Below are 18,073 nucleotides of genomic sequence, written 5' to 3' on the forward strand. Positions count from 1 at the left end.
ATCTGTTCAGAATGCCCCGGTCATTTACTCTAACCACTTCAGTCTGCATCCCTCCAACCTGCTCCATTTTACCTAATGAAGCTGAAAAATGTACACCATTTCTTCTACCTTCTTCTGAAAGAATTTGTGTTTCTGCGCCACATACAATACTGGTCTCTACAATTTGTTCAAAAGCTCAGACTAGGCACCTGCATTCTTTTTCCTCCATTTTCCTTAACATTTAGGATTACTCTGTCCTTCAAAGCCCTTCTTAAATCTTCTATCCCAAGACCCATGCTGTGAAAGTTGTGGTTGGGCAGCAAGACTATTGCTTATCCAAAACAGTCACTGTTTCTACAAACTTGTTTATATTTGTGCTGTTGCCTGTTGACTATACCTTCAGCTGGCAACTCTTTATAGTCAGTGCTTTACTTGCTGTGCAGTTATTCAAAATCCAGTTCCACAAAATTTTAAGTGTTCAAAATCAATGTAACCTTGTGAAATGAATACACTGACAAACGTTCTGTAGAATCACAGTCTCCATCAATTCATCTGAAATTCATCTAAGTGTAGGTACAGTTTATTCACAAAGTATGGTTTTTTTCACCTGGCTGATGTCTTTCAGGAATGTGTATTTGGACTGAAGCACAGGAATGTTAATCCTTTGCTTTAGTACTGAAGAAGATGATGGAGGGAGGAAGAATTGCCCTCACTGTCTATTCCCTTACCTCAGTTTAAAAAGCTCATTCCATCAGATGTCTCTCTGCATTAGATATTGCAAGTAAGCATTAGGAATATATTCCCCTATGTAACGTTTAACTATTATTTAAAGGATAAAAGGAGCAAAAATGAAAATAAATGGTCACATGTGGAAAAGAGGCAACCTGAGGAAGCAATATAGCACACCTGGTACAAGTGAATAGGGTGCTTCATAATCTTTAAAAAAGAGACCAGGAAACAGCAGAGCTAGGAGACAAACTCTGGGTATGATGGAAGTAGTAATTCAAGAAAATTTCCACTACATAGAGTGTCCTCTGCTCAAAGAGGAAATAGCCTGAAAAGACAGAAGTTTTTAGGAAGTTTTTGAAAAATAACATCTAGTTTTGACTGGGGCTTTTGAGGAATTTGGACTCAAGTTTCCCTGGTAAGTCATTCATTAACAGAAAGGTCCTGATCCCACAATTAATTTCAAACAATGATACAACTGTGCCCATCCCATACAGTGCTTCAGTTCCTCTGCTGAGAAGCTAAAGGACTGTAGTTTAATTCATCTTCAAAACTGGAGAGATGGTCTCTCTTTTTGAGACATTTTGTCCTGTTTCTCTCATTTCCCTCTCCCAAAATCCCGCATAGGCAGGTTTCCAATAATCGTCACCTGTAGCCAGTTTTAAAAAATCCCCATAAAAATCAAGAAGTGCAGCTTCTGTTCTGCAGGTCTATGTCCACTAAGCAAAGACAGAGAATGTCAGCATCAAATGGGAACAAAAGGGTGAAGTAGAACTTCACAACAGAAGAATCTGAACCCAACAATGGACAGAAGGGCCAAAAAGAAAAGGCAGACAAGTCAAAACAGAAATAAACCCCAGAGTTAAAGGATAAGAGAATCTGGTACTGAATGTAAGCAGATAACATCAGCTATTCTCTACTTATACAACACAGTATCCCTTCTACCCCAAACATCTACCGCTTCAGTAGATGTCCTCTGCTCCACCTCTAGGACAGCAGAGGTCAGATCTACAGGTGCACCTGTGACAAAAAGCATGAAGGATTGGCAACATCTAAGCAACTCTTCCTTTTAAAAATCCACTTAGCTGTGCACGGAAGAAGTCAACAAGATATTCAGTATCCCCAAATTCAACACACTTGTCTTACTCCTGTTAAAGAAACACAACCACAAACACACAGTTTGGTTCAGGATTTTCTGAAATCAACACACACTAAGAGGTAGATTCAGGCATTAGAGCAAAACCATAACTACTTTTACTTAAAAATTCTGTGGTTTTCTAAAAATTTCCTCCCCACCTTACCCTGAAATTTAGAGGGAGCCAAAGGTATTCATCTTCTTCCTGTTAATCTTGCAAATATTTTCATACCTGAAAGACTACCTTGCATTCTATAAACCAAACAGTATTGTTTACTTTTCTCCACACAGGAAACATATAAAATACTTACTTACCTTGATATATTAAAATCTTGATAAAAAATTATTTTTAATTTGATTTTCAAAGTGCACCTAACCATTTGCTGTAAGTGTACACAAAGAATTAATATAAGAAAGTAACACATTCAAATTAAAATTATCCAACAAATAACATCTTTGAAATCACTAGTTAGAACAAAATAAATGCTGTCTAAATACCTGATCCACCCCATTCTCAAAACCCAAAGAAAACCAGAATTTGCAGCATCTGGAGATAAAACAGGCTGCAAATTCTGACAAGGAAAAAGCAAATCCCTGAACAGTGTGCTTCTCACCAAGTACTGCCTTGCCAACTCTTCTCCCTTATAAATCAACTCTCAATTCAAGGACTTCAGAAGGCCTCATCTATTGTGGTAATATCGCTAAGAGAAAAGGAAAAGTTTCAAGAACCCAGAATTCAGTCCTTAATAGCTTTATATTTCAATAATAGATTCCAAATTTATTCCAAACCTTGCTAAATTCCAAATGTACTGCCCTCCAAGGACAAGGTCCTGCAGAGGACAGTAAGCCTGCTTAGCTTTATGCTGATGAAGTTACCCTATTAATGTCAGTGCTACCAGTCAAGGTTAAAATTGAACGTATTTGTATTTTTTCCTGGACAGTTATATGAGACAAGTACACAAGTATCACCCAGCCAAACATGTAGAGCCTTGAAGATCAGAAATTTTGAAGAGTACAGAACATCCTAAATGACTAAATAAACTAATCTACTCTACATACAGAATAACTCTCTGCTACAGCAATACAAAGTCCAATGCCAGATGATAGCACTTTATCTGAAAGAATGGGGAAAAAAACTGACATAGGAAAACAAGAGGAAAAAAGTCTGTTGACCAGTACTCAAAGTAAGAGTCTGAAGTCTAGTTAAATATGCAGTTGGACATTCTTTCAGAACAGACAGAATTTGTGTTCTTTGCATCTGTATGTAGATACTCAGGGTCAGTCTATAAAATACACTTCAGTTTACAGGTGATATGTCACATTTTGATCTTTTGCAACAGGGTTCAACAAGCATTTGAAGATGTCAGAGTTACTGGTCTGCCCCTTTCCTCAATGAAAGAATCAAGCTAACCAAAACCTTTTCCTCCACCCCTCCCCATATCCACCAGATTGATTTTTTCTTTTTTAACATCCTTGAACCATGTAAAAAAAAAAAGCTGAATATGAACAGTTCATGCTTGAGACCTTGTTAGAGTAAAAAAAAGCTGTTATGCCTCATTTACCTACAAAAACGGGTAGTTTGTGGCCACATCAATACAAACACAGAAGTAGTGTTGTAACTACAATCACAATCAGGACTTACAGCATAGCCAGGAATTTGCTGGGCTTGAAAAGAGAAAATCAAGACAGAAGAAAAGATTAAAATTATAGCTCTGTAGCTAGAACTCCACACTTCAAATTCATACACAGTTAAAAGTAAAGCTCTAAAAACAGGGGGAAAAAATCTAATTCTGACCAGCTGCTAGGTCAGAACCTCTCATAAATAGTGATAAAACAAAGCACTCAGGGCATTATACATTATTTAAAGAAATGCACAAAGTTTGATTCCAAGCCAGTTTGAACAATACAACACTACTGCTTATCAGTGACTCCATTTTTCAAATGTCTGTACAGACAAAGAATGGAATTTGAATAAAAAATATGTCTTTGCAAGTACAAGCAGATGAAATGGCTATGGGAAAGACAGTTAGTAAACAGGAATTAAATGAGGAATATTCACAAACCTCCTGTATAACATGAAACAGCCAGTGTAAATTAATGTCAACTTCGTTTTAAGGCTTTAATTAGCATGAGAACTTGAAGTGATCATTTCTGGCAGATGGTGTGCTTCAACACTTCCTAGGGGAAGGCTCAGCAGAGGGAAGATAGTGATTTAATGCAAATGTGTAACCACACAGTTTCTCCCAAAATATCCAAAGCTCCATTCTACAGGGCAAGGACCAAATTAACTAATCTTTCTTTCCTTCAAATGCTAAATTTCTCATAAACATACTTTTAGCAGTCAGGCATCCCTGAAAGTGTTCAAAAAACCTTTGGATATGGCACCCGAGGACATGGTTTAATGCTGAACATGGTGGTGGTGCTGAGTTGACAGTTGGACTTGATGATCTTAAAGGTCTTTTCCAACCTTAACAATTCTATGATTCTATAATGGATAGTACATGTGCAGCCCTATTGAATTCAAACAAAACATAAGCCTTGCATGTCTTTTGGAACTAGACTTAGTTTTTATGAAATTGTTCTTTAGATTGTTTTATTAGGAAGTTTAGGAACAGAGAATACCATAGCTGTCAGATCATCCAAGAAGCATTTACTTGTTCTGCTAGCTCTTGCAATCACACTGCCTCATGAAACAGAGAGCACAGAATCTACTTTGCTTTGGGATATATGCAAAAGTCTCTGCTTTATTCCATTTTCTTAACAACCCCTCAGAAATTCCTCGCATCTCTACAATGAGGTAACATTTAAGTATGTTCATATCAGACCAGTACCAGATCAAGTGAGAGAACTTCTACGTTAACCCAAGACTACAGGGATACTGTTGACATCCAACTGATATGGTTCAGAATGTCAAACTGGCCTTTGACAGCTGCCTTCATCAGTACACTCAAACTTCCTGTGATAGTGATAGTTCTGCATTGCTTTTATGTCTTATTTATTTGAGGGATATTTGGCTGCACTAATGAAAAAGCATGAAAATGCCACAAGTCAGTTAAACTGCAATGTCAGTCATGAAGAACTATAGTCATCCAAGTGCAGTGGAAATTCTGGGTTTCCCAATGGCAGTCATAAGACACAGGGGAAAAAAAAACCCTACAGGTTCTAGTGACAGATGTAAATTTGAACAATTTTCTTTTAAATAAAGGTACCACAATATAAGGCAAAGCTAAATAAATAAAGATAACCCATGGACCACGTGTCAAAGGGAAATTACAATTACGCTTTATTTGGGTTTAATTATCAACATCAGATAATAAAGAACATTACACTGAAGTAGCTTTAGTTTTACAAGCTAAAATGAGAATTCTCTTTTGTAAATGAAGAACTTCTTGAAAGTTTTTATTTTAATTCTTATTTTAGCTCATAAAACTAACTCAAGAGCTCAGCTGCTTCTGATTTTGGCCATTTAATTATTTCTAAGAGACTCTAAAACTGAGAGTTCAGCCAGTCTTTCTTTCTCAAGAAAGAAAACTTTTTTCCCCTTGAACTAACTAACTAGCAGAGGTGTACATTCCCAAACCAAAAAGAGAACACAACCTTACTGCATTGAAAATTGGCAATAGAATTTCTCCAAGTTTTTGGAAGAATTTCAAAATCAGAAGAATTCCATTAGGGAATGGCAGAGTTCATTATTATTTTCCTATTCTTCTTACTTAGGCTTATTTTTTGCTTCACAAAATTATGTTTAATGTATTTATATATTAAAGAGAGTATTACTCATTTTGAATTATTGAAAATATTATCACAGTTATGTTTTTTAAAACAAATTTAATCAACCAATGTCATGCCTGAGCCACAGTTCAAAATAATCAGATCCATGTGTACATGAACACTGTAATCCTAATGACTATTAGTTCTGGCCCACTGGCATCAAACACAGCACTTGGGTTGAACAATGCATCATGAAAAGGTTTCATGAAAATGTGCATTCACAGTTCTAATTTTTGTAAACAGCATTATAGCAATGAAAGACTGATATAATCCTGAATGAGAATATCCATGTAATATTACACTATTTCACAAGTTCCTACACTGAAATAAAAATATTACAGGGCTTTTTTTAAAAAACTCTGATAAGGTAGCATAGACTCCCCCATACTATGAGGCCCAAATAATGTCAATGTGAGTGTAAGCATTAGAAGATATACCTTAGCACATACAACCAAATGTGTACCACAGGAAAACAGTTTCTCTCTCAGTTTTCTTTTAAAGTACACTAACGAAAAGTGCAGTGTCATTGCAAGAAGACTCAAGAAGTGATACATTTGCTGATGGTCAAGCTGGAAGTGTCTTCTGCTCTAATACAGCTGGGCAGCCAGGTCATGGAGCAGAATGTATAAAGATCCATTGTAAAAATTAAAGCAAGCAATTGTTAAAAGTTTTTACCATAGCATTTGATGTGTGCTTTAGCAAAGTAACTGAAAGACCAAACGTGAACAGCACTCGCTGCTATGACTCAAGAGACACAAATTCTATTCCCAGGCTGTACTAACAACATCCTCTGAATCTCTTCTTACTTCAAAAGCATTATGTTTTAATTCTGATCAGGCAGACCTTCCCAACATTTTCCTCTCAAGCATTCTGTTCTTACTCTTACTGATTGTGCCAAAGTGTTCTTCATAAGACAAGGTTATCATATTCATAAGACAAGTTACCAGTTGGCTTTGGCCTCTCAATAAAAGAAAACATCTTGCAAATCATCTTTAGTGATCACTCTTGAGAAGGAAGACATAAGATAAAACATTGTATTTCACCACATTCTTTTCATGGCAGCACCCCAGGTTGCTTGCATACTCTAAAATTATGTAAATCAGAGAAGCAAATGATGTTAAAAAGCCAGTTCATGTACACAGGTACATCTCAGAGATCAGTGGCAGAGGAACACTAAACATACTTGGGTCCTTTCTTCTCTTAAAATGAATGGGGTATAGAGAACAGACTTATTTTCAAGTGAGAAGAAAGCTTGATCCCATATACCACAAGCAAAAAATGAAAAGAAAACCAATCTACACACACAACTTTATCTAGTTAGAACTGTCCTTCCCTCACAAGACTTGAAAACAAAAAAATTGTATAGTGATAGATACAGCAAGACTATAAATCCTAATTCAGAACTTGTAATTTGGATACCTTTTCTCAGGCTTTAACACCATCAGCCAAACAACCAAACATTCTCTCATCTTTGTGCCTTTAACTGATTCATTGCATTACACTGAATTTTTCTTGTGTTAGCTGGAAATTTTTTCCCATTTTATAGACATCAATATCAAACAAAAAAAATGACATTTACAAAATTAATTACTTTTTGTAAGCAATGAAATGTCAGTGATGATGACAGATTCCCAAAAGAAACGGCAGCTATAAGATTATAGGTCTTTCTCGAGAGTCATGGATATGATAACCATGAAGTCAGGCAGGAATAATAAGCAGGGATAATTTGCCATTAGCTCAGTGTACACTGGGTTCCACTGAGTCTTCATGCAAAACAGTTCACATGTAGCTCTAGGACAGAGGCAGCTGGAACACCACTCTCTCTTTCCTCTGCCCTCCAGTCACATAAGCACTGAATACAAACCAAACCCAAGTTTGAACAGTTATGACTTCTTGCTTAAAACTGCTCAGTTAGAACAATGCAAAGCGTCATATCAAAGCAATTCAATGACTTCTAGACTGTAAAAATTTCCTGTATGGGAACAGCACACACAATATTATACCTTTTAAACATTCAGAGGCAAGACCTAGTCCTTAAAAATTACTTAGGTCTTCCATCAAGACCTACATTGAGTACTAGTTCAACTTAGAACACAAGAATAAACAGCTGTACCTATAACTGGACATTTAGAGGTGTAGAAGAATACATAAGAATTCCTATGCAACTAACATATGTAAATTAAGGTTTTACAACATACCTGCCATTGAGTTTGCTGCTCTTCTCATTTTCTGGAGGATACTCTTCTATAACATCCTGTACAAAAGGTGGTGGCTGCCGGTGTGTTCTGGTGTAAGGCAATGTTCCCACGTGGCTAAACATATCACAAGACCTAGTGGGAATTGTCCCCTTCTTCTTCCTGGGGAGAGTGCCATGGATAGAGATGCCTTGAAAGGAGTTTGAGCGATGCTCAGTTGGTGAAGGTTTAGTGGTCAAAAGGTCCATGGAAGAAGCTAATGAGAACTGGCGGTTCATTGGGCCATTTCTGGGAAGACTTGAAAATTTTCCTGCAGCTATCATTTTTGGTTCTGGAAAAACAAAACCAAGATTTCTTCTAATGTATCAATCATCAAACCCCTCCCTTTAACAAAGTTAAATAGCACAACTAGCAAAGGTATCTGAAACTGAACTTCTGCTTGGCTTTGAGGGAGTCAGATACCTCAAGACGTAGCCTGTATTCAGTCACATCGCTCCCAACCGCACACCAAGCACACCCATATATAACTTTCACACACGTGAAAAGTCACAACAAAACCCCACCAGTCTGGACACCCACACAAGAGCAGGCCACGAACAATTCTCCATTTTTATTCACAGAGTTCCTCTTTTTTGCTCCTTCACATCCTCTGAAGATGCAGACATCAACTTTGAATCACTGACAAAAATCAAAGTTTTAAGAAGGTTTTGTTAAAAATAAAGGACACTACAGCTTGGTTTGGAAGAATATGTTTCTAAACCCAGTAGCTGGCACACTGTGAGGAAAAAGTGTTGCTGAGAAGTCTTGCTCAAGTAATAAATCTAGCAGATAACTGGTCACACATTTCTAACAGGCTGTAAACTAAACGGCTCTGCTCAAGAGATAAGGGCAGGAGCAGATTACTGGAATTCTCTTCTTCAGCATGTCCAGCCTGCTGGCTCAAATCGTTGTTGACATTACAGATTCACAGAGCTGTCAGTCTCTTGTACAATCAATTACAGTCTGCCCTACAGTACAGGTTTTTCTGTTATCGTGAGCAAAAAGCTTTGTGAAACAAACACTTCAGGCACATTAACAGATTGCTGTTCTGTTCCTCAAAAAATGCTGCCTTGTGCTCAGTTTATAGTGTTGTATTACAGAAGACAGGCTGCCTTATCCTATCCAGTTATATTAGCCTGCACAAGCCACTCTATTGAACATGCCACCAGATCCAAAGGGCAACCAGTTCTACATTATTTAATCTAGGTGCTAGTCAACAAGGTGCTTCCCACAAAAACTGGAAATGCCACAGAAGCAGCAGAGATTGATATGAAATCAGAAACCTGAAGTACTTTTGGAAATAACAGTTATGGACAGAGGGAATCTGTTCTGGTGTTGGTCAAGTTTCATGAGGAAAAATAAGACTAGCACCCTGAAGGCCCAGCGGCCTGGAAGTCAGCTGCTTACAGCTGCACTAGAATTCCTCCTGTTTTGGGGAATGCACAGGGGTTGCAAGGAAAACAGAGGTGCCTCTATCGTCCTGCTCCCTTCTCCAGCCTCAATATCACAGCTACTATTAAAGTGTTTCTGCTCTGAAGCTACTGTTACTTCTACTCAGAGGTTATCATAACTGGCTTAGTTTTACAGTAACACTAAAGTTCATCTCAAATTATGAAAAAATTCTGCTTTTTCCTGTCAGCTGCACTGCAAAGATTCACAGGCTGGATAAGGTTTTCAGACTTCAACCACAAATCCCTACCTACTTCTCCCTTATTGAAGACCCTACAATAAATACTCAGTGATTATAGATGATAAATAACATCTTGATTTCTTTTTTTTTTTTTTCACTCTTCAATTTGCCAAGCCTCTGTCAAAGCACAGGTACTATGTACTATAGTAGAAAAGTCTCTGGAAATAGCACTTCTGCCTAGGGAGAATCTCTTTGACTTGGGTCAGGTTTCTTGTTGAAAAGAACAGAAAAGAGTTGAGGCATTAGTAAGAACTGACATTTTTAGTTATGTGGATCCAAACAGAATTCAAAATCCTAAGGAAAACAAAACACACTGACAAAAATTCTGCCATAAGTTAGCACATTGCCCTTAATATGAAATATTAATCATCTCTCCATTTATTATGTGGTTGAAAGACACAGTTTCTGCTGCCTAGTATTAAAAACATCACATAGTTATTGTCACAATACTTGCTATAAAGTCAGCTTTGCATTACAATTGTTATAAACAAAACAACTGGTCCACAGATAGGAAGATCTAAAATGCAAATGCTTACCACAAAGCTACAACCTCCTATAGCTAAAGCAAACTGACAGAGCTTGTTTCTTGTAAATTCAGCTTTGTTATTAGAACAGAATGATAAAAATTACCTCCAACGCGGGGGAAGAAAGGCTTCTTAGAATTCATACGACTGTTTGAAAACTCAGCTTTTTGTCAAACACCGTTTATGGAGTCTGAAAAACTGGAAGCTAGCTTGCTTATATTGCACAAACATGTTGTTGTTCACCTTTCAGGGGCTGCTGAGATTCTGTACTTACTTATTGTATTTTCTTATTGGTTTATAAAAAACCAACCTCCAAACCTCTGAATTCCAACTATTTCAGCGCAGGTTATCCAGTGAGATTTTCCTTAGCCTGTCCTGCAAAGTTCCCACTGCTATGCTGAAATGGAACATGTGACATTACAAGCAAGTGGGTATCAAATCTAAATAGTTATAAATAACCAACCAAAGCTTTAGTTTAATAGTTGATACCAGATGAGTCCAGATTATGCTTACTATGACATTAAATTGTTGACTACTTCATGTTTGAGGATCCACAAAGAAAGCTGAGAATTCCCTCTACTAACCAAATCACAAGGTAATTGTTATGGCAATCCAGTAAGTTTCCAATCCAACAGTCTGAGAGTTTTCAAAAAATAAACAATGACCTCTGCTGTACTGTATTTTCCATTTAACCTCCATTCCTAAGAAGCCCTTAAGAATGAAAACCAGACTCCCAGAGTTGTCCTAATCATTGCTTCTTTTAAGAAGTACTCTCAGTACCACCACTTGACTTACAAATTCAGTACCCAATCCTCAAAGGCACATCGGAGTTTTGTTTTAAGGAATCAAGGTAGAATTCCAAAGTTAGTACAAAAATACCTACATTCAAGAACTTGCAAGACACTTAGCCACAATTATGTGTGCAGAAACTCTGATAATATTTCTAATTATCCTCCCTGCAAAACCTCTCCAAAAAACCAAAAAAACCCTAATCAAACAAAAACCTCCACAAAACCAAGAAAGCCCAGAACCTGCGAACAACAGGTCGGCTAACTTCTACCCATAAATTTATCTGCTTGCCTATCTGTTGCTGCACTATATATTCTTCATAAATGTAAACAAAGAACTACAACAATCAGGTCAGTAACAAAAGTCCTGCCAAACTATCCATATGTTTTTCTTGTATTGAACATAAACACTGCAAAGAAGGAGCCTCTTCAGCTGAAGACTCTGGAATGTCTCAAATACTTCAGTATATAATTCAAAGAATGTTTGACTTTTCTAGATATAGAAACCCTGAAAATGTTACTCCCTTAGAAACAGCGTGCTTTGAACATCAACAATGGAAATGGTAGAAATTGTAACAGAATGATAGGTCAGAAGGAACTGAAATTTAATTGTACACATTCCTATTTGTCAAAACAGCACCTAACAAAACAGAGCACTTTGGAAAACATACAAATAGGTGCAAACAAGATGGACTCATGCCAATATAATGTTAAAAACGTGAAGTGAATTTGTATTTATATACTGAATGGTATTTTTCTTCAGTCTGTAACTTGGAAAAAATATATGGAAACAGAATTGTCAGGAATCCGATTGTGAATTTAGAGAAGTGGAGGGCATGAAAGGTTTCCAGGTAACTTCTGACATGTTCTAATTTTTTGCTACGAATGAGAGCGAGCAAATACAAACAAAGAGGTCTCTAAAATCAACATGGCATTTAGGATAACAGTAGGAGACTGGACATAGAATAATATACGTATCTGGTGGGCAAGACCAAACATGCATGAAGTTCTAATCTGATGGGTTGTGCATCTCTTCACATCACTGCTTAAAACAAAAACGAGCCATATGAACAATGAAACAAATAACTTTTACCTCCCTAAAAAAACATACTAAATATATACTTCTGCTCACGGCCCCTTGGCTTTGGGACGCAAATCCAAACTTTCTGGCTCAGCGCATCTTCATGAAAACTTTCTGATGTTCACACAGTCTGAACAAGTGTTCTGATGGTTCATTCAAACAGACACAGGTACAGGAGTAAGTGCCCCTTCCATATCACAATGTAACGCAACTAGTGGCAATGGCTTCTACTTTATTGTTTCAATATTTTGGAGGAAGGGAAGTGAGGGAAAGGGAAATCTCCAGTTTGGCCTCAGAGATGTATGAATGGCATAACAAACAGCCCAAAGCTGTATATGCTCATGCTGATGGACACCTGGATCAAAGGAAAGAGAAAAGCAATTTCAGAGTTCCAAATCAGACTCTTAACACTCTGAGTTGTATCTAAACCAGTTTTGGACATGAAAGGATCCACGTTTCTCTCAGTCTTACTGATCTGCAATCTGGGTGACTCTCCCCGTCAGATCAAATGCCCTGCAGTCTATACCTGGTGTTACGGCAGCACTTCCCTCAAAGTATTACCGTGCCTTTACCATGATATATGTCATGAAACTAAGAGGGCTCGAACATGGTTTAATACATTCAGCTGAAGAACAACTGCTTTATGTTCTCACATCTTTAAAAGATGTAGTCAACTTTTGTGAAAACTGTACTTACTTTCACCATATCAAATCTCCTCACAAATTCCTCCCACCCACCCTCTCTCAAAATCAGCAACAATAAATTATGAGTGGGAGATACATTACTCCCTTTTCCCTGCGAAGTTACTTGGCACATTTGCATGCACTTTGCAGCTGCACACAGAAAATAATGAAAGTGATCAACCTGAATGGTGAAGAAAGTCCAGTTCAGGACAAAAAGACAGATCGATTTCTCAGATTTATCCTTTTGTGTGTGTGTGTGTAGTAAGAGAATAAGTTAGAAAAACAGAAAAAGCATGTCTGAAAAGCACTAAAGTTAACATATCATAGGAAGAAATACAGTTAAAATCGCAGCCATTATAAATTCAAGGTGGATTTCATGTTTACTATCTCCCTGGAAGCAATGTAGTCTTCTTCATTAGGGTAACCAGAAAGAGAGGATTCTTGCTCCCCAAAATGGCTTAGAAGCAGTCTTCTACAACCTCTGTTTTCTACTTTTGTTTTTAAAAAAATAAGTTGATGCAGTGGCTGCTTTAGCAAACAGGTCACAGGACTTTGAGAAGAACAGTAAGGTTCAAGAACCTACAGCTTGTTATGATACAGAGACACAGACTGAGAAAGCATATGCAGTAGTTCAAAGGCTTTAAGCTACTATCAGAAAAAAACATGAGTCTGTCAAACATCAAAAACTCCCCACAAGATTAGTCAGGTCAGTGATTCCAAAGGGTCTTGAAGTGCTATCACAATGCTCATGCTTTCCTTCTCTCTCCTTATATATGTCATGCAATTTCCATCCCCCTCCCCAAACACCCTTGCACTGTAATCTGACAACCTATATGAAATGTTATTTTTAACTACTGTTCTCACACAATAGAAAACACACAGTCCAGGATAAGTTATCTTTGAAATGTCCTTTTTTTTTTTTTCCAAGATGAGAGAAGCAGATAAACCCCACACTTCTCTTTGTGAGTTTTCACGTGTAGAATGCCTTGATACCTACAAAAGATGCCATGAAAAAGTAATCATTGAAGAAGATTCAATAATAAGTGGAGATCTTCTCATTTTGCCTAATTTTTGAAATTTAAGTGCCCAATCAGTTATCTTAGTAATCTGAACAGTATGAAGCCTTGACTTGAAATAAACATTCCCTCCCCGTTTTGCTGGCAGAAACAGAGAACTTTACCAAGGTTACAGTCAAATCGAAGCATTTTTTAGCTAATGCTTCAACATACAAGCTTTTGTTCCTTCTCTGGCATAGGAAGTCATTTACTATTTTGCCTGCTGCCCTGTTCCCACAATGTTACTGAAAAAAAACTAAAAACAACAACCCACTCTAACTGAACATGAAGCATTTAAAAGACCTTTTCAGCATTATTTCGAACTAACAACCAACTTACGGAAGTTACAAACTCAGACAGAAATAAGTGCTTTTATATATGCTCCTCTTTAACTAACAAAAAAAGACACAGCGTTTCTTGTTTCTTTTCTTTCTACTCCGTGAAGTATCTCGAGTACACACCAGTGTTCTATACTTAAAAGAGTGTTTAATAGATTTCCATGGAATCCATTCCCACTGAACCTAAGCAGCGGATCAAACGTCTCAGTAGTCACTGTCCCAGCTCCGGCATTTCCAGAGCCCGCGGGCAGAGTCAGGGCTCGCCCTGTTGCCCGTCCCTGCCCCGACAGCGGTGTGGGGACAGAGGGACGCTCGCACACACTCACATACAAAACCAACTCCTCATTCTCAGCCCGAGAGAACAACGCTGTCCCCGCAGTTACCGGGTCTGATCACTGCTGCTTCTTTCCAGGCTTTCTGTGGATCAGTTGGAGGTTTTGTCCCGGCGAAGCGATCTCCCGGGCAGCGAATCCCGCCCGGGTCCCTCGGGGGAGCGGCAGCCGGGCAGCAGGAATGGGTGGCCGGAGGCCGGACCCGCAACACCAGCGGTCCTGAGAGCTTCCAGTAAATGAACCGGGACGTCCTCGGGAGAGCCCAAGGTCTGGCCGTGCCGCGGCAGAGCCGGCACGTACACCAGCTCCAGCCTGCCCTAAAGAAGCGCAGTTCGCGATAACTTAAGTAAGGATGACTCAACCGGAGCCTTCTGAGAGCGCCTTATCGCTCGCTCGCCCGGGCCGGGTCAGTCCAGAGCTGGTTCGGCGCCTCTCCCGTGTGCAGCCTCCCGGGCGCCGCTCACCTGGAGCGGGGAGGCGGCGCCGGCGGCCGCGGGCGCTGCGCAGCCACCCGGGCCCGCAGTCACGGCTCCGGCCCCACCCTCCGCCAGCTCAGGCTGGGTCTCGCCGAGCCCCCGGCACACCAGCGGCTGGCGGGCCGTGACCTCTCGCTGCCCTTTTCCATGGATTTAAGAACTTGACTTCCACAATTTCGCCTCTCAAATTAGCACTACAGCAAAATTTAACAGTTTTCTAGATCCGCCCTGTTCGCGAACAACTCGGAGACTAATACTGTGTACTTTACACACACTATTTACTTACATTAGCAGATTTCCCCCTCGTCCCACCAGGTCCCGTGGGACCTGTGCAACAGGTTGGTGAGATAAAATGCATTTTCTGTACCAAAGGGTCAAACAGCTGTACAGGATCGAGAACTACTGGCAGAACAGATGGCCAGTTACGCTCCTTTGATAAAGCAGACCTTCAAAACAATCAGGTAGTTATAGATAGAGCCTTGATTTTCAATTAGTTACCTCACACACCTTCAGCTGTACCACTGACCCAGCCAAAGGGCTTTTGCTTAAATACAAATTAAGGCACACTCAGTTGACTTTTAAAGCAGTGTCTAGATCAGTTTTTTCTATAACACCATATTTGTCTCTCTCCCATTGGCTCAGTCTTTCAGGCTGCCTGGCCAACATTTCTCTGGTTTTGCCATAGTCATTGCAGTTGTTCAAACCAATTTCAATAACACTGTTCTTTCCATCTTATCAGAATTCATAAGCCAACACACTGCAAACCTTTTCATGGCTATCCTATTGGCATTAGCTTTCCAGAGGCAAATATTTCTCTCCCTAACCAAACATCTAATTGATTTTGACATTAAATATTTGATGCCTACTAGTTGTGTGGTGGTTCTGTTTTGGGAGATGCTCTTCATGCACTATTTTCATTTCACTCTAATGTCCAATCCCTTTGTTCTCTTTCTCCATTTTTATCAGGACTAGCTTTAATAAACTACTTCTGATGTATCTACTTCAGAGTCTGACTACAATGCTGTTGCTGAAATTGGGGTCCTAAGCTATCTAAATGAAAAATGCAATTAAGGATCCAATTATTTATCTTCCAGGACCTCTGTGTGTTATCAAACCAATCATCAAAAATAAATGAATCTATGGTGGTGTCACTCTAACCAAGTTAAACTACATCCAATAATGACAGTGGCAGGATTAAAATTCCACACACTGATTTACCGCAGCGACATCTCTGGGTACTGGGTAGAATTATGACATCTATCTCTTTATAGTTTGGGGGTTTATGCATTGTCCAGAACACTGAATTTTGCAATCTGAGCTATCTAAAATATCTCACAGCAATTATTATTATTTTTTTAATTAAGCAATTAAACCCAGAAAAAACACTGGACCTTCTTTTGAAGTGTAGCTAGAGCTTAAGAAACATTTAGCTCATCAAGATGAGATTCTTTAGCCACCATGGATGATGCAAAAGTAGGTAGGAAGGAAGATAAAAATTCTTGGGAAAGTCTCTGAATTTTTATAGATATTAGTAGAATCTTTGCATAAGAAAGATAAAGTAAGATGAAGTTTAGTATAAAATAAGAGAGAAAAAAATAAAAGCAGAGAGTACTCAAATATGTAGAAGAAGAAGAGACAAAAGATTAGAAAATTAAATTTATCTAATACACCACAGTAGAGGAACCTCACAGTGGCATTTCTGACTGGTGCTCCCCTTCCCACAGCAACATCACTTTGGTTCCTGAGGGCAGGCATGAGCAATAGAGAAGCATTATCAGTGTTGGTATTGCCACACACCTTTTACAACAATTTTTTTATCAATTGTATTTCCCCAAATGCGTTGTTATTTGAGCTTCTGATGAACCAGGAAAGCTAGCAAATCTTGAATAGCTGATGGCACTGTGCTTTTGTCATTGCCACTTGTGAAAAAAAACAGGTAAGTATTGAGAATGGAGAGGTACCAGAAATGTTTCAGGCACAGTGACAGAGTCTAGAACTTCACTGCCACATGTAACAATCTGTGAAGATTTCCCACAGAATCTTTCTTCAAAATATACGTTGGGAAAGCAGAAGAAGGGAAAGGAAGCAAAGAACAGACTGTGATCTCATTTTGGACACCAAAATGCCTCACTAATATGACCAGTGCAAGAAAAATGGCATGAGGGTGAGCACAGAGAAAGAGGAGTTACCTGGATTCCACATTCAGGTCTAGTATTCTGACCCACTTACTTCCTGCATGACATATACTTACATTTTTTGTAACATCCGTCAGAGTGGAAGGTATTTTTCACAAAGAAGACTGTATAGTACTTTATCAGCTTATCAAGTGGAACGTGCTACAGAAGTGTAAACTATTATTTTCCTAATTGCATACAGGAAAATGTCTTGCTTCTCTATCTAAACCACACATTCCACAGTTCAGGTAAAAGACATCTAAAACCATGCCCAAAACTCTGATCCCTTAGCACATAAGATGATTGGCTGATTCTAATAATTCAGGAAATTTTCGGGCACTGTAATTACATAGGAAGTAGTCTCATGCTTGTCATTTTTTATGAATAAGAACCAGAAAAGGAGCAGTAGTTTCCTTAGTAACATGACCGTGTGCTAAGTAGTGGGACTGGTAGCTGGGCAGCCCTGCCTAAACTGTGATTAGTCTCGCATGAGTCATTACATTCTTTTCCTAAAGTTTTATTCTGTCTTCCGGTGAAATTGAAAACTGGGCTTTGTCTTCATAGATGACAATTTGCACAACCCACCCTTGCACATACTCGATGCAAAGCTGTTAAAGAGACTTTTCCTACAAGCTGCAAGAAGGAAGAATTCACAGGACTGCCTGTAGTAGCTCCATTAGTTGTGAGTTACTTTGAATTAAGCTAGATTAGATTCCTCATTGCAAAACTTTTCTTGTTTTCATACTTTATATCCACTTTGGAAATGGGTTTACTGAGATGTGGGATGAAATCTGGAAGCACCAATGTCTTGAAAGAAGCACAGCACCTCTGTCAAGCCCTCGCCATCAGCATTCCCTGTCAACCTGCCATCCCCCTTACCTGTCTATCTGCATGGCATCATGCTGTCTGTGTATCCCCTTGCCACCGACACAGTGGCAGTGAAGTGCTGTCCTTGGTGACATCAACCTGGAGGAGGTTGAGCAACCAGCAGTGTGCTGGCCATCGCTGGCCACACATCACACACTGCTGTGCCCTTCTGTGGTCACCCCTGACTTCTGCTTTCTGAAGGGAGGGACTGTGTACAGGT

General features: G+C 39.0%; 1 protein-coding gene across 4 annotated transcripts in view; it reads right to left on the reverse strand.

Moving 5' to 3' along the window:
• The window catches only part of BCAR3 (breast cancer anti-estrogen resistance 3), an 85,035-nt gene that overhangs the window by 41,316 nt on the left and 25,646 nt on the right, over positions 1-18,073 (reverse strand). For 3 of the 4 annotated variants that reach the window (XM_017834984.1, XM_017834983.1, XM_017834985.1), the window contains one exon: positions 7,810-8,137. In XM_017834984.1, coding sequence (XP_017690473.1) covers positions 7,810-8,137 — 328 coding nt within the window. Of the gene's footprint in view, positions 1-7,809; positions 8,138-14,387; positions 14,662-18,073 lie in introns of those variants that run through there. The other variant, XM_017834986.1, reaches the window with a different exon arrangement.

This window comes from Lepidothrix coronata, unplaced genomic scaffold (assembly GCF_001604755.1).
Source record: "Lepidothrix coronata isolate B3197 unplaced genomic scaffold, Lepidothrix_coronata-1.0 Scaffold247, whole genome shotgun sequence".
Classification (NCBI taxonomy): domain Eukaryota; kingdom Metazoa; phylum Chordata; class Aves; order Passeriformes; family Pipridae; genus Lepidothrix; species Lepidothrix coronata.